General features: G+C 39.8%; 1 protein-coding gene across 1 annotated transcript; it reads left to right on the top strand.

Annotated features, from left to right (window-relative positions):
- The first annotated feature begins 324 nt into the window (after window positions 1-324).
- Window positions 325-23,109, top strand: polr3b (polymerase (RNA) III (DNA directed) polypeptide B). The gene is made up of 28 exons (XM_068723517.1): window positions 325-490; window positions 812-844; window positions 1,296-1,352; window positions 1,436-1,500; window positions 1,624-1,699; window positions 2,178-2,278; window positions 3,023-3,114; window positions 3,225-3,342; window positions 4,447-4,555; window positions 5,393-5,515; window positions 8,323-8,439; window positions 8,523-8,657; window positions 9,792-9,953; window positions 10,559-10,759; window positions 11,391-11,553; window positions 13,074-13,227; window positions 13,527-13,601; window positions 13,705-13,803; window positions 13,916-14,043; window positions 15,715-15,924; window positions 16,078-16,236; window positions 17,172-17,289; window positions 17,435-17,577; window positions 19,813-19,916; window positions 21,053-21,219; window positions 21,964-22,077; window positions 22,198-22,371; window positions 22,707-23,109. Exons 1-28 carry the CDS (start codon window positions 419-421, stop codon window positions 22,834-22,836), a joined length of 3,399 nt encoding a protein of 1,132 aa, XP_068579618.1. The 5' UTR covers window positions 325-418; the 3' UTR covers window positions 22,837-23,109.
- Window positions 23,110-25,330: the final 2,221 nt, after the last annotated feature.

Below are 25,330 nucleotides of genomic sequence, written 5' to 3'. Positions count from 1 at the left end.
GGCTCTTTATTTGGTCAGTACTAGTAATAAACGAATACATTACCACAAATCGAAATACATACAAGTAAAGCACCAGTACTTTGAATCCACAATACCTGACTAAATGTGCCTAGATTTACCAAATTTGTTTGTGCGATGAGTTAAGGCTAGTGTTCACAAACATTTGCCAGATAACTATACCTACAAACATGCATACATTGATCTCTATGACCGATTATTGCAGAAGATCGCGCAACTTTTTTCAGCAGACGAAAAAGACGAAAGGCGGAACACTTTCTTTTGTTCCGCTCACACGGACGTTTTACAGTGGAACACATGAGAAGTCGCATGCTGCAGCGACTTCCGACGACACACTTATATCAACATTGACAGTATGAGCAGAGTCTTACATGTTTGCTGTTGAACAGTAGAGATAACCATGGAGGTGCTTGGAGGAGAGTTTTGTGACATGACTCCTCAGGAGCTGGCGGCTCCTGTCAACACTATAGCGGTGAGTCAAGAGGAAATAAAGACTGAAAGTTTCACACCACGAGTGTAGAAGCTAACGTTAGCATGGTGGCTATCACGACAGACAAAACATAACAAACAGCTTGTGGGGAGCTATATGAACCGAAACCACAGACAGGGTGTCAGTTATAGAGTCACACGTATTCACATTGTTGTCGGGGGAACTGTCAGTTTCCAAATTGAAGATATTTTGGTAACTTTAACTTGCGGTTGCTGAATTTAAAGTGTTTCAAGCAATGTGTTCCCACTGCAGGTTAATGACAAGAGTCCAGTAAAACCTGACGTGTTTTATGTCTTTTTACAGGAAAAATGGAAACTGTTACCGGCCTTTCTAAAGGTAACAGACCAACCTTCATCCACCTGCTGTTTACCCTAAATAATGAATAGTGAATGTTATCCTACATGTAGTCTATAAATCCTCTATCATGATATATGGAGTCCAATTTTATATTGTCATAAAATAGTAGATTTTCTGGGAAATCAACCTGTCTGTCTTTAATCTAGTGAATGAAATGCTTCATGCTAATGCAGTAATTACACTAAAATCATGGATTTGCAGCCTTGCCTACAATAGCCTGACACACTCAGAAATATTATATTAGATAGTTGTTAATAGTTTGCAATTAAATGGTTTTATTTCCATCTTTTCTGGTCACTGAAAGGTACTTGATCAACTAATCAGGCTAATTGTTTCAGCACTACATGCATCTCAAACTGTATTTATTTCACAGTGGACATTTTTAAGTTTCCCTGTCATTTCTTGACCTGTTGTTTAATCCGTTCTCCAGGTGAAAGGGCTGGTGAAGCAGCACATCGACTCGTTTAACTATTTTATCAATGTTGAGGTAAAACACAACTCCAACTTGAATGTGTGTACAGCTGTATCTTTTTGTATATATGTTCATGTTGTTTATGTCTGGTTTTCCAGATAAAGAAAATAATGAAAGCAAACGAGAAAATCACAAGTGATGCTGATCCAATGTGGTACCTCAAGTAAGTTCCGTGAACATAATCGTTTGGGTTAACCGACAGTAATCTAACACTACAGACATACATGAAGCAGCTTGTGTTAATATTGAATGATGTTACTAATATGTATGAATGTTTTCCTTGCAGATACCTCAATATCTACGTTGGCATGCCCGATGTTGAAGAAAGCTTCAATGTAACCAGACCAGTATCTCCTCATGAAGTGAGTTTAGTTTGTTGTCTAATATTATGAAAATATTATGAACCTTTGTTGGTAGAGAAGTTAGTGTAGCTGCAGTTTAACATCTTAGTTAAGCTAATTAGAGACAATCAGTCAGCCAATTTACAGATAATTAATGGTCATCAATTTTCATAATTGCAAAAATGTCAAATATTTGCACCTTCTCACATGTGAGAATTTTCTGTTTCTCTTCATTATTAATACATTTTTTGTTTTGAACATTTGATCAGACAAAAAAGTAATGTAATGACAAATATATGGGTTCTAGAAACTTAAAGTATGATGCACATTTTTCACTATTTTTTGATATTTCATAGATTAGGCAATGAATCGATCATTTAAAAAAAAAAAAATAGTTCTAGCCCTGATAAAGATATTTGGTAATTATGCAAAAACGTCTTAACCTATGATGACATCAAATGTCAGAACATTTCACTCATTGTTCCTGTTGTTTTTACAGTGTCGTCTCAGAGACATGACCTATTCAGCTCCCATCACAGTGGACATAGAGTACACTCGTGGCAGTCAGAGAATCATCCGCAATGCACTGCCCATTGGAAGGTATCGTAGTGTCACATCCTGCCCAGATTTAATTAATTAATTAAATAATTAATTTAATTTCATCAGTCTGGATACAACATCTTTTACTCACCGTTAATACTGGGCTCCTTTCTAATTTACCTTAAATATATACTTCCACTCCCAAAATGACCATTTGTATGTCAATTACTCACCCTGTGTTACCATAAATTCATGCCTTCACAGTGAACAAAGAACCCAAAAACTGAGAAGTGTTGATGAATTCCTCGTTAGTGCGAGGAGAGCACCCGCACAAGCATGACACTGTTTGTGCGGAAGTGTTGTAAATAGTAGGGTTTTAGCAAAAATGCTTGTGTTTGAGAAGTAGTGAGAATACGACTAGATAAATGAGACTTGGATTATACTGCATGATGTTTTAGTATAGTTTTATGATGTTATACACGGCCCCCATTTACTTTGACTCATCAAGACTCATCTCGTTTGTTTGTTTTCTTCGTTCACCGTGGGGGCATGCAACTAGTGTTCTTTAAAGTAATACAGGGTGAGTAATTGATATACAAATGGTAGTTTTGGTGCTGAAGTATTCCTGTAACTCTTCCACCTGCTCTGTTTGTTAATGTTAAGCTGTTATTTCACAGTTTTTGTCCATAATGGATACAAAATAATCTACAAGCATATACACTATAATATAATAATATATAAAGTACTAGTATAAAGTCATTCTTAGGCTCTTGGTATTAATGTATTTAACTCTGCTTTTGTCAGGATGCCAATCATGCTGCGAAGCTCGAACTGTGTTCTCACAGGAAAGACGCCCATGGAGGTTTCTAAACTCAATGAATGTCCTCTGGATCCAGGTACACAAAGGATGACACAGAATGAGAGCAATAACACATCCTCACAAATATTAATACTGGTTTATTTTTGTACGAGTGATTTATACGCTCCATGTGGTATTTCTCCACAGGGGGTTATTTCATTGTAAAAGGTCAGGAGAAAGTCATTCTGATCCAGGAACAGCTGTCTAAGAACCGAATCATTGTGGAGCAGGACAGGAAGGGGGCAGTTGGAGCCTCAGTTACCAGGTATTGTAACAACTTCTTCCCTAATCATCCATTCAGTGCAGTGACAGAGTTCAAACTAATTGCATTACCATTAATAATAGTAGCACAGATTGCAGGATTTATAGGCAACTGCTTGTGAAACACACAAAATCTCTACAGACAAAAAACCCCGTCAATAGATGATATCAGTCTCAAATGATTTCTTCAAATGTGGTCATTCATTTTTAGCTTCATTTTCATTTTTAATAATCTACATTCAAAAAGTACTCAGAGTAGATTCTTTACATTCCAAGAGGTAGAATGTGTGAGTTGTGTGTTGATTTACCTTCAAGAAATAAATAGTTTTGCTTAAAGTTGAACTTTTACCAATGTTACATTTTTTTTATTATGATTTCTAAATTTGTATTTATCATCAAAATGTCTCCTCATGTTATTCTGAGCTTTTAGTTAAAAGCTAAATGGAAAGCCTGGAACAGCAAAGTGATTCTTCTGACCTGTTAAAATGGTTTATTATTTGAAGTCAGTGCTTTGTTTTTTCCAGTGATGGATTAGGTCAGTGGTCAGGCTGTTGGCAGGTTTTGATCTAATTCTTTGAGGTTTACCTGCAGCCATGCAGCATAGGTTACCCTAGTGATCTATTCCTGATGAAACTGAGCCGGCTCTGTGATACAGGAAAACTTGAGTTGAGAACAACAACAAATGTCTGTATAGATTCACTGCTTCAAACCCATTGTGTGTATCTTTGAGATCCAACAAACTTGTTGATTGCAATTCTTCTACAGAAAGCATTTGCAAAGCCAATGTTATTTTTTAACATTTTGCGGTCTGCATTGTTTGCATCCATATCTGTAGATGAGTGAAATAATGGGAAACCTAGCATGTGCACGATAAACAAAGCAGGGATCCACTCATAAAAAACTGCTCCAAAGCGCTATTAAATCTCAAATACTCCACGAAACACCTTTTAATACCTAACACTGCCACTTGTTGCAATTACAAGAAAGATGTAATTACATATTTTCCTTTGTTTCCATTTCTTATGTGAAATATTTCGATTTCTTTGTCAAACCTTCTGGTTCTTCATCTGCTCTGATTTAATTTTTGAAATCTTGTCTTCCGTTTCAGCTCTACTCATGAGAAGAAAAGCAGAACTAATATGATCGTCAAACAAGGCCGATTCTACCTGAGACACAACACGCTGTCAGAGGACGCCCCCATTGCCATCATTTTCAAGGTGAAAGAGTTGTTTATTAAAGTGACACAGAAGAGTGATACTAGACTTCCAGTAGGGGGTGCTACAAGACAGCTCCATGAGTTGTTTTTACTGATTTTGTTGCCTGAGGCCAAAAAACGGATTGTTTCTAAAGAAACTTTATCAGATGAAATAACTTTTTATAGTTCGCTCTGTTTTACTGCAGCCGGAATTATCTGCAATAGATGATTTCACACCGCATATATAATGCATATCGCATTTTGTGATTTTGTTGCAGGTTAGTGCAGTTAGAAGTCGGTAGTTTCAGTAATTCTTCATCAGATTCATTTTCATGTGTTGCCCTTTGCCCTCAATGAAAATGTCAGTTAGACAGCTGGCATCATTAACTCCTTTCCCCACTGAGGACAAATCTCTCTAAACATGTCAACCTGTGAGTGTTGAGTGTTTGGAGCTGAAGTCATAATCCGCAGGACACCGTTTGCACGCTCGCTCTGTTTGCAGTGCACTTGTACATCCTGGGTGACTTGTTCCCCGTCCCTCCCCGTGTTTGGCTGCAGAAACAACCTTCGATAAAGTGTGGGACAGACGGATCAGTTCCCATAGCTTCACATTTCCATAAACAAATGTCAGACAACCTTATGACTCCCAGTTCACTCTTCCCTCCGTGTACAAACATAGCTCCTCCTTATGCTTCCTGACTCACCTCTTCTTCCAGCTACTAGTTGCAGAATGTCTACTTTGTGTACATTTCACTTCATTTCTAAGGTCTTTATGTAGTTGCATAAATAAAATATTTATCCACACCTGTTCCTCTAATCTCACTTCCCATCACACACTCTCTGCTGGTCGTCCACACAGGGTATGGGCGTAGAGAGTGACCAGGAGATAGTGCAGATGATCGGTACGGAGGAGCATGTCATGGCCAGCTTTGCCCCGAGTCTGGAGGAGTGTCAGAAGGCCCAGATCTTCACACAGACTCAGGTACCTCAGTGGTTGAAATAATTATCATAACATTATAGGAATACTCCACTGATTTTTACACTTAATAGTCAGTTTACTAGTTAAAGGGAATCCTACTTTGCCTTAAATTCTCTTTTTATTTAGATTTACAAAGCTAACAAAACATACATGCCTTGATTGAGCATTGTTTGAAAAACAGACATGAGCAAATTATGAAATTGCATTTGCCAATTCTAATAGATAATAATGCATAAATAATGAAGTACATAGAAATAAGAGGACAAAAAAGAGAGCCCACAAAAATTGAAAGTGCATGATTAAATAACAAACTCTGAGTAGAACCATAACTTGTACCATGATTATTTTCAGTTCACTAAAGAAAAAGAAAAATCACAAACAAATCTGAGAAAATAACTCTTTTCTCAGGCTTAACTTGAGAAGTTAACAGATCCTCTGTGCTACAAACTGTGGATGTGGAGTTTGAGGGGTGTGTGTATTTACCAGGCAGGATGGTCAAGTAAATGAATGCAATTTGTTGCATTGTGGGAAATGTAGGATCCAGTATTTAAATGTCAGGCAATCTCGACCTCAGCTGCATTGATTTTGACCGTGTATCCCTTTTTTAAACTTGTTTGGAAAAGGAGTTGTTCGACATATTGGGAAATCCACTTATTCGTTAGATGAAAAAATTGATACCACTCATGTCTCTGCTGTAAATATAAATTTACAGCAGATTAATTTAGCTTTTCACAATGACTGGAAACAGGGCTAGCCTGGCTCTCTCCAACGATTAGAAAATCAGCCTACCAGCTCCTCTAATGCTGAGATCACACTACAAGCGACAAAAGCAACAAAACGACCGAGTGTGGCAAGCTACAATGTCGGTGAGTCGCTGTTAAAGTGTCGCTCAAGTGCTCTTTGACGTAGTTAAATAGCACGAGGAACCGGCTGAAGGCAATTTTGTAGGTGGAACGGAACAAGTTTAAACAAACGCATGTGATTGGCTGACGTTTCACCGCGTCATTGAAAAAAAAGTTAAGACCAGCTTACCTTTGATCTGTAGCCCGTCACACACCGCCTCGTGGCAGGCGTCAGTTTGTAGCTTTATGTCAAAACATTGAAGATAATTTTAAAAGAAAAAAAAGTATTTATCGTGACTCAATGGATTGAACAGACGTTGAATGCAATAACTGTCCCTCTGTTATGTGTTACATGACACTCTCCAGCTAGTGAACTAATTCCACTAGGTTTTAAATTACAGTGTGCTCAGTATAGATAATTTGGACAACAGAATACGTAGAATGATAGCATCATTACAGTATGATTAAGATGGAAGTCAATAAACGGCGTGATTGATTTATCAGCCAGCCCTAATATGCCCATTACCTCCGTCTGAAGAGGAGGATGTTGTTGTTCAGACACGGGAACAAGCGGCTCCCGTCTGTTGACAGAAGGTATTTTCTTTGTCTCTCTGTGATCAGATGACTAAGGTTCTGTCTTACCAGCCAGTCAAGTAATGCTTTGGGTGGTTTATTCAGCAGGCCCGCATGTTTTCTTTGACACCTACAGATGAATGCAATCGACCAATTTGTTTTTCATAAAGATTATGTTGTTAGAGGAACCACTGATGCATTGATGAGGCCATATTTGCTTCCTAGCAACCAGCCTCCGCAGCTCTCATGTTCCTCTGTCTGCCAGCCTCCATGATGCCTTTTCAAGGTATTCATTGGGTCATTGTAATGTGCACAATGAGGCCTAAATCTATATAATTAAAGGCAGATGAGGTTTAAGAAACATTGTTATCAGATTATGATAAGTAATCTGCTTAAACTATATTTGCCTGTCATCTTTTTTTCTACTGATCTATACTTGGATATATTTGAAGATTTAATCAATTAATAAATATGAATATATGATATTAAAATATGTGTATATATATCAAATTTTGTATTTCTCTAAATTAGACAGGGTATTTATTATGTACACATAAATAATATATATATATATATATATATATATATATATATATATATATATATATATATATATATATATATATATATATATATATATATATATATATATATGAGATAGAGAGGGAAATTTATCTAATGCAGGGTGGGTGGTCTTGCAAAAAGTCTTAAGTCTCATTATCCTCTGACCTTTTCTATAGTTCAGTAGAGGGCTCCAGAGAAACACTGGTGTGTGTGTGTGTGTGTGTGTGTGTGTGTGTGTGTGTGTGTGTGTGTGTGTGTGTGTGTGTGTGTGTGTGTGTGTGTGTGCGCGCGCGGCGCGCACGCTCGTTTCACTTGACCTCCCACAAGCCTGATACATGTGTTTTCTGTGCGCTTTTTCTTGAAAATTCCACACATGTTAATCATTTTACAATCAGCCTCAAACACACTTGCACCAAATGCCTTTAAATACAGAACTATTGACCAGTTCTGGGTAGTGGACCTCAATACATTTTGTATGCCAAATAAGGTTTCTTCTTAGCATTGAGTATCAAAAACTGTCAAGTATTAAAAGTTGCGGTGCTTCAACGGGAGACAAAAACAAGGTGCTATGCCCCCAAAAATACCTTAATAGAAGTACAGAACGTTTGGATTAAAAGCCTGATCAGGATCATAGACTTTCTCACTAATTCTGTCCTTGATCCAATATTTCTTGAAATAAATCTAATTTCAGAATATATTTTATAACTGCAAAGCTCTTTTTGTTTAACACTGAAGGTTTAGCCCCTTCTAGATCACATATAATCTATGACATCATACAACATCATCACTCGGCTCTCCCTGACCTCGGCTGTATCTGCTGCTCTGTTTCAGGCTCTCAGGTACCTCGGGAATAAAGTGCGGAGACAGCGCATGTGGGGAGGCCCCAAGAAGACCAAGATGGAGGAGGCCAGAGAGCTTTTGGCATCTCTTATCCTCACACATGTGCCTGTATGTTAGTTAACAGACAGACAAGAATCACAGTATACTCAGTATATTCCACAACGTGTAATCCTTGTGTATGTCGTCTGTAGGTCAAGGAGTTTAACTTTCGGGCAAAGTGTATTTACCTGGCTGTGATGGTTCGGAGGGTGATCCTGGCTCAAGGGGGTAACAAGGTGGATGACAGAGATTACTATGGCAACAAACGTCTCGAGTTGGCTGGACAGGTAAGCCTCTGTGCTCCATGTGGTCTCATTTACTGCTGGTGTAATACCATAATTAATCCGTCAGTCAGACAAAGACACGCAGGTCCATTTAGTTCATTTTATTTGTCAACGGATCAACAGGAAGTCAGTTCTGACATTAAAATTCAGATATTGTTTATAGCTGAAAGGTGTTTTCTACCGTTTCTTTACTCACAAGAAAACAAAACATGCTTGATATGGATTAATAATGTGTGGAAAAGAACAAATATCCCTCAAATGCTTTAGTGTGAATGGGTCACAGCACTGGACCAGAGGACAGCGGCTGCTCCAGCCCTGATCTCTCACCTGCATCTTTGTTCCTGCCTCCTTTAGTTAATATGACTCTCATTATTTCTATTCAGCTTTGTTTTTCCCTGTTTTGTTTTCAACCCTCCCCCTGTATTTCAGCCTGGCTTTGTCAGTAGAGAGATATGCAGTGGCACCAAAATCCAGAGGCAGTGGAAGCATGGGGATTTTTCAGCACCGTGACAATAGAATTGCTGCCTTGACTGGAGCGATTGAGCTAATCCGCAGGCCCGGCTCTGATAATGTAATTACTGCTGTCTTAAGGCCTTTAATTTCCCCCCCCAACCTGCTCTGTATAAGGAGCAGGAGATGGAGGAGGGGGGGGGCACAGACCCCTCTTTCAATAGGGGGCTTACACACTAACAACGCCAGCAATCTCTCCTCACTCTCCAATTATGGTTCCCTGACATTCAACTAATTGGCCTGGCTGCGCAATGGAAGCTTAATTTCTTTATTAATTTTAAGCAGCGCTGCCTGTTTGTTTTTGATGTATGCTAATGCACAGGGTGGGTGGGGGGGGGGTGAGAGAGGTTGGCCTGCCAGAGGAGGACAGGGACCTGGGACGGAGGCCAGGTCAGGCTTATCGGTGAGCCGGCACACCTGGTTATTAAATCTGACTGTAAACACACCTCGGTACTGATTAAAGGCAGGAACATATGTGAGGTGCCAGTAGATCTGAGAGTCTGACTATGAAGATACAATGACAACTCTCTGAAATGACTGTTCTTACCCAACATCCTTGCTGGAGATTTGACAAGTGGATAATATCAATCAAAAACGTTCTTACTGATGATTGTCTCTCTATCTTAGCTCCTGTCTTTGCTGTTTGAAGATCTGTTTAAGAAGTTCAACTCTGAGCTGAAGAAAATCGCTGACCAGATCATCCCCAAGCAGAGAGCAGCTCAGTTTGATGTGGTGAAGCACATGCGTCAGGATCAGATCACCAACGGCATGGTCAACGCCATATCCACTGTGAGTGTGCGCCGGTCAGAGACCATAAATAGAAAGAAATGATTAAATAGAAAGGAAGAACCTCAACCAGATCTAAAACCTTATGCCAACAAACTGAAGTGTCTTGAAGCAACAAACAGAGTCCCTGTCTGCTCTGTCTCTATGAATACTCAACGCTCAGACTACTATTTTGGTAATTAAGATACTTTCACAATCCATAACTTTTAAATTATCTTTTACTTTAATGTAAAGTGCTATAACATTTCTAAATTAAAGGTGTACTTGCTTAGATATTCTCAGAGCTTCAGGCATATCTCATGGTCTTCTTCAGAGCTAAGATTTTGAAATTGCTAAGTAAGTGTACATTGAGTATAGCTTTTACGAAAAAAAATATTTAGTGCATACTTCAGATTCACCAAATACACAAAACCTTTTTCTGCCATTTGAACAATGATTAATATGAAATTACTCTCATGAGCTCCTCTTGGATAAATAAAGAAGTTGTAACTTTAGTAGCAGGTAGAGTTAAAGCAACAGTATAGTTTAGTTACTCCAGCACTACCTGTGTTCATGAAAAATGTATTAATAGGCAGGTTAATTAATAATAGTGAATTTTCTGTCCACAGGGCAACTGGTCTCTGAAGAGATTCAAGATGGACCGTCAGGGTGTCACCCAGGTCTTGTCTCGTCTCTCTTTTATTTCGGCTCTTGGCATGATGACGAGGATCTCCTCCCAGTTTGAGAAGACCAGGAAGGTCAGCGGGCCGCGCTCCCTGCAGCCGTCACAGTGGGGCATGTTGTGTCCGTCTGACACACCCGAGGGAGAGGTGAGTGAGCTGCTGCAGCCACACCTCACCTGTTCCTGCAGGTCCAGTGACGAGGTTATTCTAACGGTTCTCCATGTTGAAAGCAGAGTTAAAAGTATGAATGGAACATGCAGAGCTGAAATGAGCCACAAGGTACAGTATCACAGCTCTTGTTGAAAACATCATTAGATGTCCACTAAATATTGTTGTAGATTGATTTGGTGTGGTTTTCACAAAGATGCGTGGCTCAGTGTTGTTGTTTTGTGCGTAACATCTAAATTAGGGCTGGGCGATAATTCAATATGTCAATTAATGATGAAAATTGTAAGAATATATCGAGATATTGTGATACTCAATCTCGTTCACTTTACTGAAAAATAACAAGCACAAACTAACTAAAATTTCTCAGAAAATCTGATTATTTTGCATTTAATGAGAACATTCTCAGTACTTTTCATTTGTCAAGTAAGAGTAGACATATCATGTGGTTATTTCATATGGACTTTTTATTTATTGAGTTACCAGAAAATGACCTATATCGTGATAGAAAATGTTTGCAATATCGCCCGTCCCTAGTGTAAATACAAAGAAATGTAACCACCTAAATAATATAGTACTGTTCATGGTTTCTATCATTGTTTTTGGTTTGCAGGCCTGTGGTCTGGTGAAGAACTTGGCTCTGATGACCCACATCACCACCGACATGGAGGACGGTCCGATCATCAAACTGGCCTTCAATCTGGGAGTAGAAGACGTCAACCTGCTGTGCGGAGAGGAGCTCTCCTACCCGAGCGTCTTCCTCGTCTTCCTCAATGGTAAAGCCTAATAAATAAATAAACACAAAGAGAACTAACAGTGGAAGCTGTTGCTTTAGATCACTTGAAAAGAAAGTTTAATCCTCCCTGTTTTGAATGCATTGCTTCTGAACATGAAGGGAAAATATTCTGTTTAGTTTACAGAAAGCAATTTTGAATTTTGCAGGGAGGCTGATAAGTCATTAATTTTATGGCAGCGGTAGGTATTATTCTTGAGTCAGAACTTGGCCCCTTAATTACTGTATATGTTTGTCTCACCACTGATAACTGTCAAATTATATTAGCTGCCATACCATTTAATTAGTTGGTAGCAGCAGGTGTCAAAGCCCTTCAGAGTGTGTTCACTGCAAATGTGCCCTCACACAGAGGCAGAGCACAGTGTTCTCTGTTCTCCACTCATTTGTCTGTCAGACTTGATATGAGCAAACCCCTGCAGGCAGCCTGAGCTCTGCTTTCACCAGCCGTGGAGGTTCAGAGTACACTACTGTATGTATACACATGCTGTTTCTCTTTTTCTTTCCATTTAAAGTTTGCGAATGGGAGTTTTGGACTCACAATGTAACCCATAAGTAGAATTTGATCACTGTGCGTTACTCAGATAGTAACATCAGTTATCTGCTGCAACTTTTTTGACTTGTGTTTTTTTTTCTTAGACTAGAGCTAAATCAAGCAGTCGATTGAAAGAAACATTATTTCTGTAATTTAGAATCATTTTTTGAGTCCTATTACAAGCACAAATGCCAAACATTTCTGTGTTCCAGCTTTTCTTACTTTGATCTGATGTCAAACAATATATTTGCATTTCAGACTGTTGCTTGGACAAAATGTAATTTGAAGACGTCACATTGGTTTCTGAGTCATTTTGATGGCCATTTTTCCCCATTTTCTGACATGTTATAGACAGGATGATTAATTGAGAAAATAATGGAAAGATGAATCAATTATGAAAATAATCATTAGTTACAACCCTACTTTACGCCTGGCCGTGACAGTTACCTCGCTGAAGTGCTGCGACTTGCATGCGTGTGATGTTCACACAAACAGCTTTTTCTGCTGCCGCCAGCACTTTATTTCTTTAGATGGTTAGCCTGTCATAATGGCCGACAATAATAGATAATAAATGTTAGTTTTACTTGATTTTAGAAAGAAAAAAGGTTGAGAAGAGTGTACTCATTTGTAAGTAATGATTTTAACAATTAAAAGGCAGTACTCTACTCATTTATGGAACTGTGCAAATCCTTATATTTCCACAAACTGTCCTGCAAATAATTCAGAATAAAAGCTTTGTGTTAACAACTGAAGGGATTCTGTCCACAGAAAAACACTAGAGCTTTTATTTTGAAACGGAAACAGGAGTTACTCACTTGCAGGTTGCAGGACAAAAAATATCTTCATGTCCAAGACTGGATACCAGGATATGTTAAAAGGCGATGGTGGGGAACAGTACTTGAGTGTTTGTGTAGTTAAAGTATGTGCATTATCTTTGTCCGTCTGTCTGTCTGTCTGTATTATGTCGTCAGGTAACATTCTCGGTGTGATTCGAGATCATCACAAGCTGATCAACACCTTCAGACTGATGCGCAGGGCAGGTTTTATCAACGAGTTTGTGTCAATCTCCACCAACTTGACCGACCGCTGCGTCTACATCTCTTCTGATGGAGGACGTCTCTGCAGGTGGGCATGTTTAAACCTTGACTGATACACAAGGCATTCAAAAAGCATTAAAAATACATGCTATGGGACGCATTCTGTAATAAACAATTAGTCTACATCAGCCAGGTCTTTATACAACACAATCACATTTACTTACACAGGAAGTTTGAATTCTTTGCTTAATTTAAAGTGGCAAAATGTATTAAGATTTCATAATTTGTCCTCTCAATGTGTTGGTGTTTAATAACAAAGAATATGTAAAACGTCGCTCCTTAGTAGTTTGACAGCTTTCTGCTCCGATCTGTGTTGTTCTCCATCAGGCCGTATATCATAGTGAAGAGGGGACAGCCCATGGTGAAAAACAAACACATTGAAGACATGTCACAGGGCTACAGGTGAGCCTGGGAGCCTATTTGTTTGCAGATAATCATATATATTTAAAGAGCAGATTTTTATATATATATATGTATAACTTAAACACACTCTTCTTGCCTCTAGAACCTTTGAAGACTTTCTGCACGAGGGCCTGGTGGAGTACCTGGATGTCAATGAGGAGAATGACTGTCACATCGCCCTTTATGAACACATGATTAGCAAGTGAGCAGCACCTGATTCTGGGGAAAAAATTTGAAAAGGTTCTCCTGATTTGTTTCTGTCATTCAATGCACTGGTCTGACTGCCTCCTCTACTTTGTTTCTTTTTTCTGCAGAGACACAACCCACTTGGAGATCGAGCCCTTCACGTTGCTCGGGGTGTGCGCCGGCCTCATCCCCTACCCGCACCACAACCAGTCACCCAGGAACACATACCAGTGTGCTATGGGCAAGCAGGCCATGGGTAAGACTCAGCTGAGCAGGTAGCTTCAGTCAGCAGGCAGGTCTTTAAACTGCAAAGATCTCAAATCCTTTCTCATACATCTTCCACACAGCGACAGTGTTCACTTCTGTGCATGCATACACACAAGCACAGATACTGACAGTAATTTAATCTTACATCAAGACTAGTCTTCAGCCTCCTAAATCTGCTGGTTCAGAGTTTAAAGTTTTATTTGGACAAGTTAAAATCATTCAAAAGGACATTAGAATAACAAACAGTGTAGATACAAGCAGCCTGCTGGTTCGTCTCCCCCAAGACTCCGCTCCTGCTCTACTTCTTGTCAGAATACATTTGTATGTGTGATTGAGTGTTTGTCTTATGTGTGTGTGTGTGTGTGTGTGTGTGTGTGTGTGCGCATGGACATCAAACATGGGGCGCTTGCGTAGGTTCTCCATTGTGCTGTGTGTGTGCGGAGGCCCTTTCCCTGCCAGTCACCCAGAGTGTCATTAGCAATTCATTGTGTCTGCTCTGGCTGTGCTCAGGGGGTCAGTGTGCTCAGCTGCGAAAGACCACAGAGTGCGCACCCACAGCTCCTTGGTAACCAAAACTTCCCCAAACGGCCCTGCTAACATTCGTAAGAGCTGCGGTCACCCCCACCCCGCCGCTTCACCTCCGTCCGTCACCTCCTCCCTTCCCCCCGTTATTACAAAAACACAGACTGGAACTATATTTGGCCCAATATCCTCTGCCTTGTCTGTTTTGTGTAGACAGCCCTATACATGTGCAAATCTGGTTGTGTGGCTCGGGCCTATTATCACAGACTGTGCTTGTAGCCTGATTGTGAAGTAATAGCATCTGACAAATGTCAAGGCCTCCAGGGAGGCCAGGCTTTATTCCATAACACAGCCCGCTCCTCCACTCCGCTGCTCTGAGATGGTACTAACCAGGCGCAGCCCCGACCCACCCAACAGGAGGATTTAACACATATTATCCACTCATAATTGATTCATAGACAGTTACTAATTGTGTGCATTGACATAGCCCTGGGCCAATTTCTTCTATCACAATACAGGTCGTATCATATCTCGATAACGATATACAGTATATCACTACATAGCAAGTTTTCTGGTAATACTATTAGATAGATAGATAGATAGATAGATAGATAGATAGATAGATAGATAGATAGATAGATAGATACTTACTTTATTCATCCCCAGGGGCAAATTTGTTTGTAGCAGCAGCAAATGAAGTTACAGAGTAAACATAAAAATAGTCTATATGAAATCACCACATGGTTTTGTATGGTCTTGTGTGAATTTAATACTGACAAATGATAGGTACAGAGTATTTTCTCTTTCAATTATAAACTTTAGTGCAAAATAATCAGATTTTCTGGGAACTTTTTGTTAGTATGTGCTTATTATCAATTTAGACAACGTAATTGTGTGTCACGATATCTTGATATATGATTTAATCACAATACGGTTATATTTAATGAAGATAAATTATCATATTGGATTATTGCCAAGCCCTACATTAACACAGGGACTTTAAAAATAATGATACACATGCAGTAGACACTAACAAGATAGTTCCATATATCCATAAACGTATCCGTACAGTGAGTCACAGAAGTAACTTGTCCATGCAAAAGCAGAAGTCATTCATCTCCTTGTCCCCTCTCCTCAGGTACTATTGGCTACAACCAGAGGAACCGTATCGACACTCTGATGTACCTGCTGGCGTACCCTCAGAAACCCATGGTCAAAACAAAAACCATCGAGCTGATTGACTTTGAGAAGCTGCCTGCGGGTCAGAACGCCACTGTGGCCGTGATGAGCTACAGCGGCTACGACATTGAGGACGCTCTGATCCTCAACAAAGCCTCGCTTGACAGAGGTGACGGTGCATGTTGTCAGTTTCACAGGATATTAGCTTTTTTTTGTTTATCTAAATGGATTGTACTTTAAAAAGTCCTTTATTACAATATATTTGTGTAACAACAAGTTGTTCAGGTCACAGACACTTAGTAATACTGATGTTTCCCTCCAGGATTTGGCCGGTGCCTCGTCTATAAAAACGCTAAGTGCACGCTGCGGCGTTACACCAACCAGACCTTTGACAAGGTGATGGGGCCCATGCTGGATGCTGTCACACGAAAGCCAATCTGGAAGCACAGCATCCTGGATGCTGACGGCATCTGCTCCCCCGGTGAGTACCAGCAGGACTGGAGGAGACCCAGGATGCCTTGCTGCTCTATTCCAGGCTCCACTGCTCCAATAATGTGATTGACTGTATTAGGAATACAACAGGATTCATCTATAACTTACACATTCATTTGGGATGATTTGATGTGCAGTCTTTTACAGGATGTCAGTCTATTTTGCTGGCATTGGCTTGTTACTGATCTTTTACTCTGATCTTAGTAAACTATTTTTTAAGTGTTTAAGGCCTCATGAAATTATAACGTTACTTAATGTTTTGTAATTGCTGTTGAAACATGTTGGCGTGGGACATAATTGATCAATCAATCAATCAAAGTGATATAGGAAAGAAATGTTCAATTTGATACAACTTATCAAAATGTTTGACGGCTTTATTGGTGGATTCTGTTCATGCCTTTTTACAAAAAATCACTTCAGGTCCCAATTACTGTTTTACAGGGAAAGAAAGGAGCCTGACGTCTCCATTAATTGGGTTCTTTAAAATCTCTCAGCCTAGTACTGACTGACATTTCAACATAAGCAAAGTATTTAGCTTCCTTTATCACGGCTTCAGTTTGTGTTGACATACACACAGCACGACCCAATGAAGGACACTATCATGGTGCAATGAGTTAATTAGCACACTTAATGCGCTTTCGTACAATTAATTGTTTGGAAGTAAATAAAGGGGAAATGTTCATTGTTAAAAGAGATTAAGAAACAGGCTACAATTAATTAAAAAAATAAAAGTAATGCACATGTAGCTGCACATCCTGGTGCATGTCTGTTCTTCTAGTCATTCAAAACTTGATCTACATTTTAGACTGATTGTTTTCGTTTCAGAGAATTCTTAAAAGGAGTGTTGGGTAAGAGCCGCATCATATACCATACCATACCATAACCCTGTGATGAACTGTGTGATTTTTCTTGTGTGGGGCACAGGTGAGAAAGTGGAGAACAAGCAGGTGTTGGTGAACAAGTCCATGCCAACTGTCACCCAGACACCACTGGAGGGCAGTACCCAGCCAGGCCAGCCCCAGTACAGAGACGTGCCCATCAGGTGAGTGCGCTTCTTCCCCCAACATCACACCCACCTCTTCAGCTTCTGTATGTAAAGAAGAAACTGCTCAACTTTTTTTTTTATTTGTTGCAAATCCTGCTATAAAGAAAATCACTTAGGCCATTCTTCCTCATTCTTTCTGCAGCTACAAGGGCACAACAGACTCGTACATCGAGAAGGTCATGATTTCATCCAACGCTGAAGATGCTTTCCTCATCAAGATCCTCCTCAGGCAGACCAGGAGACCAGAGATAGGAGACAAATTCTCCAGTCGACACGGACAAAAAGGTGCCAACCTCAGCGCTGTCAGACCGTATTCTCAGCATGTTGAGCTCAAACCTAAATGTGCAGAATAAAGAGCACTGCGCTAATATCCACCACTTCAAGCCCCCAATTTGAACCTGTCATGAGAGATTGTAAATGACTGGGGGAAAAAAAACTTTGCTCGTCTCTGTGCCGGAGCATTTGTTGAGTCAAGTCTCAGTAGCTGTTGCTCTGTCACTGCCCCCCTGTCCTCATCTTTCAAGAGCTCTTTTCAATTAATTGGCTCTTTGTCCTGTGCCAGACTATGCAAATTTATTACACCCCAGCAGTATTCTGCTGCTGCTGGAGAAAAAGTGTTTACAACCTCCATTGTTTTGCAGCACCTCCCCTATTGAGGGCTTGTATGATGTTTTAATCAAAAAGCTAACTGGCGCCATGCATAATTTACTCTCCTCATTAACGCAGTGGCCACTGGGCGGTCAGCTCGGGGTGGGACAATGTCTTCTGTCTCAGATAGTGACGAAGAGAGAGGGGTCGCCGCGGGGTTAGCTGGAGATCTGGATGGAAACTCCCAGATGTGCAAACTGATGTACGGCTAGTCAGGTTAATCAGAGCTCCATGCAGTCATGTTGAGGTGTTCACAGACACTTTAGGAAATGCTCGGGAACCTTTTTTTTTGCTCCAGTGGGCTTTTATTTGTATGTAGAATTTACCACATAAATATTTTAAACCCAAATCAAGGTTTTATTATTTTATTAGATTTTAACTGCAGCAATAGATCTTACAGCTACTCATGACTAGTCTCATAAGTCCTGGTCAGCAGAGCAGAATAAGTTAATTATTTACACACACACACACACACACACACACACACACACACACACACACACACACACACAGCTGTGGAGGTGGGGGAGGAGGTGGAGGGGTTGTCAGTAGTAGGGGCCCATTGTGCGAGCCGCCAGCGTGGGGCTGTATGAGCTGTGATGGAGGGCTCTGGACCCTTGCTGTTGTCTTGCCTTTCTCTGCTGATTTCATGCCTCTTTTATCATTCACTTTCTCACAAAACAAACAACACCGAGGATGTCTGCTATGGGAACTAGTGTCTCTCTCTCTCTGAATCTTTCTAATCACCTTCTCCTCCATTTTCCACTTTCTTTCCTCCTGCTCTCTTTGCTCTTTTATTTTACTTTTACCCCGATATTCAAACTTTTCTTTTTACTGCCTTTTCTTTCTTTTTTCTTTTCCCCTTTTACCTTTTCTTCTGGCTCAGCCGTACTCGCCTTTTCTCTTTTCCTTTTCACCTTCTTCCTGCTCTTGGATGACTTTCCAGCAACTTGCTGTACTTGTTCCCAGTCAACATCCTGCTACTACATCCTGTATGGCATCAACAGTCTGCTGTGTTGCTGACTGGTCGGCTAATAGTGAATTTTTCCCACGTGCACGGATTCAATTTCTCCTCTCCAGTTGATCCCCTCCACTTCCTCGGAGTTAAACTGAAAGTCATGGAAGTGTAATCCCGGTCTCCCTGTCAAGCTAAGCACCTTTCTCCACTTCCTGCTCTCCCTCTCTTCTCTCTTTTTTTCTCTTTTTTACATTTGCAAATGGGCCTACAATCTGTTTACCCTGGCCAGGGAAGAGTGCCTCGGCCCCTCAGCAAACATTTGCACTCACACTTAAACTCCTGGCTACCAGAGCGCTTGTCCCCCACATCATGTGAATCAAAAGAGGACCCTGTCTGTCCACATGAGTATGGAAATGTCATTTTGTCAGAGATCCAGACCAGCAAAAGGTTTAACTAGAAGTTGTCTTATATGTTTTAGTCAATACTGTTTGATCAGTTAAGGCAAAGCTGGTTTGACTCTGTGGTTACAATTGAAGATAGTACAGTTATATTTCTGACTTTATATTGATTCTTTTTCAGATTTATCTTTAAGTCTTAATGAAAAATGCTCATCATGAGTTCTGAGAACCCAAAATGGCGTCTTCAAATTACTTGTTTTGTCCAACCAACAGCCCAAAGTCCTCACATGTAAGAAGCTGAAATCAGCAACTCGTTCGGCATTTTTGCTTGATATATGACCTAAACAATCAAGTAAATGTTTTATAGTATTATAGTAAAATGTTTCTTGATCAAAAGATAAACCACTTAAAAGTGCTTGTTGTGCTTCATCTGCATTTTCGACAAAAGTGTAGTCGTTCTGCTGTGTGTACAGATGTGTGCTTTGACTTTAATATGTTGTTGTTTTTGTGAATCAGGTGTTTGTGGCCTCATCGTTCCACAGGAAGACATGCCGTTCTGTGACACGGGCATCTGTCCAGATATTATCATGAACCCTCACGGATATCCCTCCAGAATGACGGTACGAACTGTGGACCAACATACTTTGTTGGGTTGAAACTAACAATCATTTTTTTAACTGTATTTTCTCAATAAGTCATTTCATTGTTTTAAATAATAAAATGTCCAGAACAATTTAAAAAAAGCTGATGTATTGAAATTAGGGCTGCAACTGATGATTATTTTTACTCTTGATTAATCAGATGATTGTTTTTTTGATTAATCCATCAATTGTCTGTTCTATATAACATCACAAAATAGTTTTTTTTAAAACATGTCGGTCATAATTTCCCACAGCCCAAAGTGATGTCTTTAAATGTCTTTCTTTGTGTGACCTACAATCCAAAATTCGAAGATATTCGGTTTTCTATCATTTATGACCAAAAAAAAGCAACAAATGTTCACATTCAAATCAACTTGCATTCCGTTGAAGATTCTATAATTTGACACAGAGTTCAAAAACTGTAGCCAGCTGAGTTCAGTGTGAATCACCTCCGCCTCCGTGTTGACCGTCGCTCTTCATAAGTTTGTGTCGACTCTTCTGAGACAACACCGTCATTATCCCTGTTCCTCTCCTCTCTGGGTTATCATTGGCTTCCAGAGCACACGTCCATTGACGGCGCTAAGCAGCAATCTTACTGTTCACAAACAGATATTTGTTGCTGTGGAGACGGCTGCCAGCGAAGCCGCCGCCTGTAGCAGCGTGTGGAAGTTTTTATCAAACATGCACAGTACATCTGAACTGCAGGATGGGGCTGAATGTGAATGACATGAAACTTGGCCCCGTTTCCACCAGCTTTTTGTCCCTTACACTGTAAAAACTTGAATGATCTTTACTGCTGAAGTTGTCAGTGCCAGTGTTTGCGCGCTGTGGTTGTCATGGAAAAGACTCAGAAATGTTTGGCTCGGGAAGATGTTTCTGTGGCCTGAGAGTGAAATGAGAGTAGGTGTTTCCTTTTATGTGATGGGGTCAGGGGTCCTCTGGGTGGGACCTCAGAGGAATTGTTGAAATCAGTCATCCTTAGAGTGCCGGTCCCACCCCATGGGGTACATGTGTAATCTATTCTCACCCACAATATCAACATTTGGTGCCAGGAGAGAGTGTAAAACACAAAAGATTTATGTTATGAACCGAGCCATTGTGTCTGATTCTACCAGGTGGGAAAGTTGATTGAGCTGCTGGCTGGGAAAGCCGGAGTCCTGGATGGACGGTTTCACTACGGTACGGCGTTCGGAGGCAGCAAGGTGAAGGATGTGTGCGAGGATCTCATCCGCTATGGGTACAGCTACCAGGGCAAAGACTACGTCACCTCAGGAATCACTGGGTAATAAAGAGCTCATGTGTCATCCCATCAACACACTTCACATTACTGGCTGCTTTCTTAATGGCTTGTTTACATTTTTCTTTCTTTTACCAAGCGTTTACGAAGACGTGGAACTAGCTTGTGATAGAAAATCATTATATCTGACATACATCAAAACCTTTCCTCAGAGTGATTTCAATTTATACATCAACAACAAAACAATAAATACATTTTCATACAATGTTTTTCCCTTTATCAGCTGTATAAAGCATTTGTACACATAATATTCAAGTATTAAAGAAGATAAAACAAAAAAAAGCATAGGTAAAGATACAGGCCTGATATTTACCCTGCAATGTGATATGTATATCCATTTAATGTTAAATTGAGAATGGGACCAAAGAGCTGAGCATCAGTGGGTAACAATCCTCATGGTTTAAATAAAGCCATGACAGGGCTGCTTACAGTCGTGTGTTTTTAACTTAACTCAGTGCATACCGCCGTTCAGGTGTCCTGTGATATGACCATATTTGGTTCTGCTTCCCATCTTTGCTTTATCTGAAGGGAATTATGAGGATTCATAGATAAAAAATGTGATGAGGAAGAAGTTTCCTATTGGAGTAGATTTTATGAATTTTTGTCACTCCTTGGTGTCGTCAGGAAAGTTCTTAGCCTTCAGTGCCTGGTGTTCTGAAATATTCTGTATTGTAGTGTTGACTAAATCTTTACGGATGCATTAGCTTGATATCTACGCATTTTCCTCAGAGAACCTCTGGAGGCTTATATCTACTTTGGACCGGTTTATTATCAGAAACTGAAGCACATGGTGCTTGACAAAATGCACGCCAGAGCCCGAGGCCCCAGAGCCGTTCTCACCAGGTAAAGATCAATAGTCTCATTGTAATTGTATAGAAATAACAAAAATAGAGCAGTGCTGCTCTCTTATACTAATACCTCTATTACTCTGGCAGTATTATAATGCGTCTGTTTCGTTATCAGGCAGCCTACGGAGGGCCGCTCCAGAGACGGAGGTCTGCGTCTGGGTGAGATGGAACGTGACTGTCTGATCGGCTACGGAGCGAGTATGTTGCTGCTGGAGCGCCTCATGATCTCCAGTGACGCCTTTGAGGTGGACGTGTGCGGGCAATGCGGCCTGTTGGGATACTCCGGGTGGTAAGTCGAACACGCCTGTCGACTACTGCAGATCTGTTGATCTGTTTCTCCTGGAAGCCAACATATAGGATAACCTTTAGAGATCTGAAGAGGCGTTGTGAGACACACCTGGAGCAATGGACGTCAGGTTTTGAAACTGAGAATTTACCAGTTCAATTTTAGGACAGATATCGTGGAGCCTGGATGTCGAGATGTTGGTTTGTAAATTTCCAAAATGTCTGATATAATTACAGGAGGGGTTACAGATTGAATCTCTAAACTCTAAAATCTGATGGAAGTTCAGTCGTTAGTCCTCTGGTTTGTCTACAGTCTGATTCTCACTCTCAATCTTCCAGGTGTCACTACTGTAAGTCTTCCTGCCACGTTTCCTCCCTGCGTATCCCGTACGCCTGCAAGCTGCTGTTCCAGGAGCTGCAGTCCATGAACATCATCCCCCGACTCAAACTGTCACGCTACAACGACTGACAGGGACAGGGACAGAAACGCATGTCTGTGTGAGTGAAAGGTTTAGAGTTAGAGATTTAATTTACATGTCTGAAAGTGATTGCATTGTAAAAGCTGTTAGAGCTGTGAATGAGAGGTAATAGGTTAAACCTTTAAGAAATTAGTATATTTACATTTTTCGTTGGTGTTCACAAACAAAAACAGTGTGAAGTTTCTCATTTATGTTCATACTTTCTCACCAGTATGTTTTTCTATGTGTATATAATAAACTAAAAAAAGATTATTTCACAATCAGCTGCTGTGTGTGTGCTGCTATTTGGTTACTTTATTTCCTGTTTAATTACAAATATTTAAATAGATGCTTTTTGAAAAATGCTCTCAAATCTAAATACAACTTCTGTTCATAAATAATAAGACCTGGGGGGACAAAACAGCAATAGTCCACGAACACTTTGACTTCTTTTTCTTTTGTTTCTTAGAAGACAAAGCCATTGTGTTTGCATGTTTTAAGACTACAAATTACAAGTTACATTTTGAATTTTTTCTGAAAGATTTTTAAAGCAAAAACATGTAATTTTTAAATTGTTATATGGGTTTTCTTACCCTTCAGGCACCCACTGGTTTTCAAATCAGAGAACTGAAACTTTCTTGAGCTATAGGCAGCAAAGAGGTTGTGTCTTGTTTTATTTTTTCCAAAGTTATCTTCCTGTTGGGACGTCAAGGTGACGCCCCACTTCTAATCCAGCCGCAGATCTTCATTACATGTTACTTCCTGTCTGCTTCTCTGCTTTTCTCTACCTAATGCAAATTGCCAAAAAGAGTAATCCCTAAAAACAAAAGAAATCACTGTTAGGTGGTAATGGAGCTGAAGGTACAAACTCAAAGTAAACGTTTTTGAGGTCACTTAAGATGTTATTCGTGTGTTGATAAAACTGTTATTTTGTTATAAATCCTTCTCGTCAATTCTGTTCAGCTGTCACATGTTGGCCTTTTATATCACATGTTGGGTGAAAGTGTAGAAGATCCCAACAGGAGCAACCGTATCAATGTCAACAGTGTAAAAACACAAATAATTGTATTTTCTTTTAGTCAACATAGAAAATATAAATTGACCTCACTGAATATTTAAAAATCTGATAATAGTGAGAAAACATCTACATTTTCTGGTCTTGAAAAGTTCAGAGATCATAAAGAGATGCAAAATGCACAAATACACTAAAATGCACAACTTATAGTGAAATGTCAAACTATGGTTGAAATTTCACCATCGTAGTTATGAAATAATTACATATATAAATATATTGATTGATACGTGTAATGATTTAGCAAACAAATGGAATTAATGTGTTCCACTGTAATGCCCAACATAAGTCCATTTGTATTTTCATTGACATTTAATCTGTTGATTATTTTCTGAATTGATTGATTAGTGATTAGGTCTATAAAAAGTTGTTTTTTTTTGATAGATGGCCATCCGTTTCACAAAGCACAAGACAATTTCATCAAATGTCTAATTTTAGTTGACCACAAGTCCTAAATCCAAAGATATTCAGTTAAAAAATGTAGAGGAACAAACACAACGAAAACAGCAAATCTACACATTTGAGATGCTCAAACCTTTAAAAATAGACTCAAAGCGATTGTCAAGGTCGTTGCCAAATAATTGTCTAGTGGATTAATCAACTAATCATTGCAGCACTTTGTTTATTTTACAGCTTGTGATAACATTAGATAACATCATCATGATATGATTCTTCTGAATATCAATGAGCGATAATACTGAATTATCAGCCAGCTCATATTAAACTACTCAGGTAAAATGTTTCCACATATTTGCTTCCTGGTTAAGTCCATTAGAAACTAATTGGATGCTCATTAAACCATCAGAAGAAATGTTGTATTTACAACCTGAGATTGTTTTAGTTTCATAGAAGATAGTTAAGAACAACTCTCATATAGATTTCATGTGATGAGCAGACAGCTGGGTGTTCAGTGAGGACAAATGGAAATATGCAGAACGACAGTCATTTATGTCAAGAGGAAGAGTCATACGGTTTCCTCTTTTAAACTGAAGCCTTAATACCACCAACATTTAGTATGTAGCGTAACCATACCCCCCACTCACACATACACACACAACTCAATTGGGGCCTTTTCACTGAACAAAAGCAGTATACATCCGTTTGTGCCGGCAGAGTCTGTGAGAATAGGAAGGGTGGAAGAGGCTCTTTTGGTGGCTGCACCTGTCCTATTTTATGAGGCTCTAATAGGCAGATAACAGGATGAAAAAAAGGATGTCGTCCACTGAGGGAGATACAGACTCCACCTTCTCCTTATTTGACTGAAATTAATTAGATCCTCCTTTGAGGTCACGGCTCTGCAGTAGCCACCATGTAGGCCTTGAGATAGTGTGCCATTAATAGGTTGTCAAAGTACATGTCTTGTTTAATCTGAAGCATTAAGAGGCTTTGCAGACAAGTCAAAAATGAATAAAATGTTATGATTATGCTGCTTT

Source organism: Cebidichthys violaceus, unplaced genomic scaffold (assembly GCF_023349555.1).
Source record: "Cebidichthys violaceus isolate CVI_PGR_0920_01 unplaced genomic scaffold, fCebVio1.0.p SCAF_3, whole genome shotgun sequence".
NCBI classification, from domain to species: Eukaryota; Metazoa; Chordata; class Actinopteri; order Perciformes; family Stichaeidae; genus Cebidichthys; species Cebidichthys violaceus.
The sequence above is the reverse complement of the archived record's forward strand: the minus strand, read 5'-3'. Positions and strand labels throughout refer to the sequence as shown.

Excerpts from the sequence above, each read along its gene's own strand:
- polr3b (XM_068723517.1), top strand. The coding sequence starts at position 419 with ATGGAGGTGCTTGGAGGAGAGTTTTGTGACATGACTCCTCAGGAGCTG. Across the intron at positions 17,578-19,812 it reads CAGTCGACACGGACAAAAAG|GTGTTTGTGGCCTCATCGTT; the intron begins GTGCCAACCTCA and ends TTTGTGAATCAG. Across the intron at positions 21,220-21,963 it reads GTCACCTCAGGAATCACTGG|AGAACCTCTGGAGGCTTATA; the intron begins GTAATAAAGAGC and ends CATTTTCCTCAG.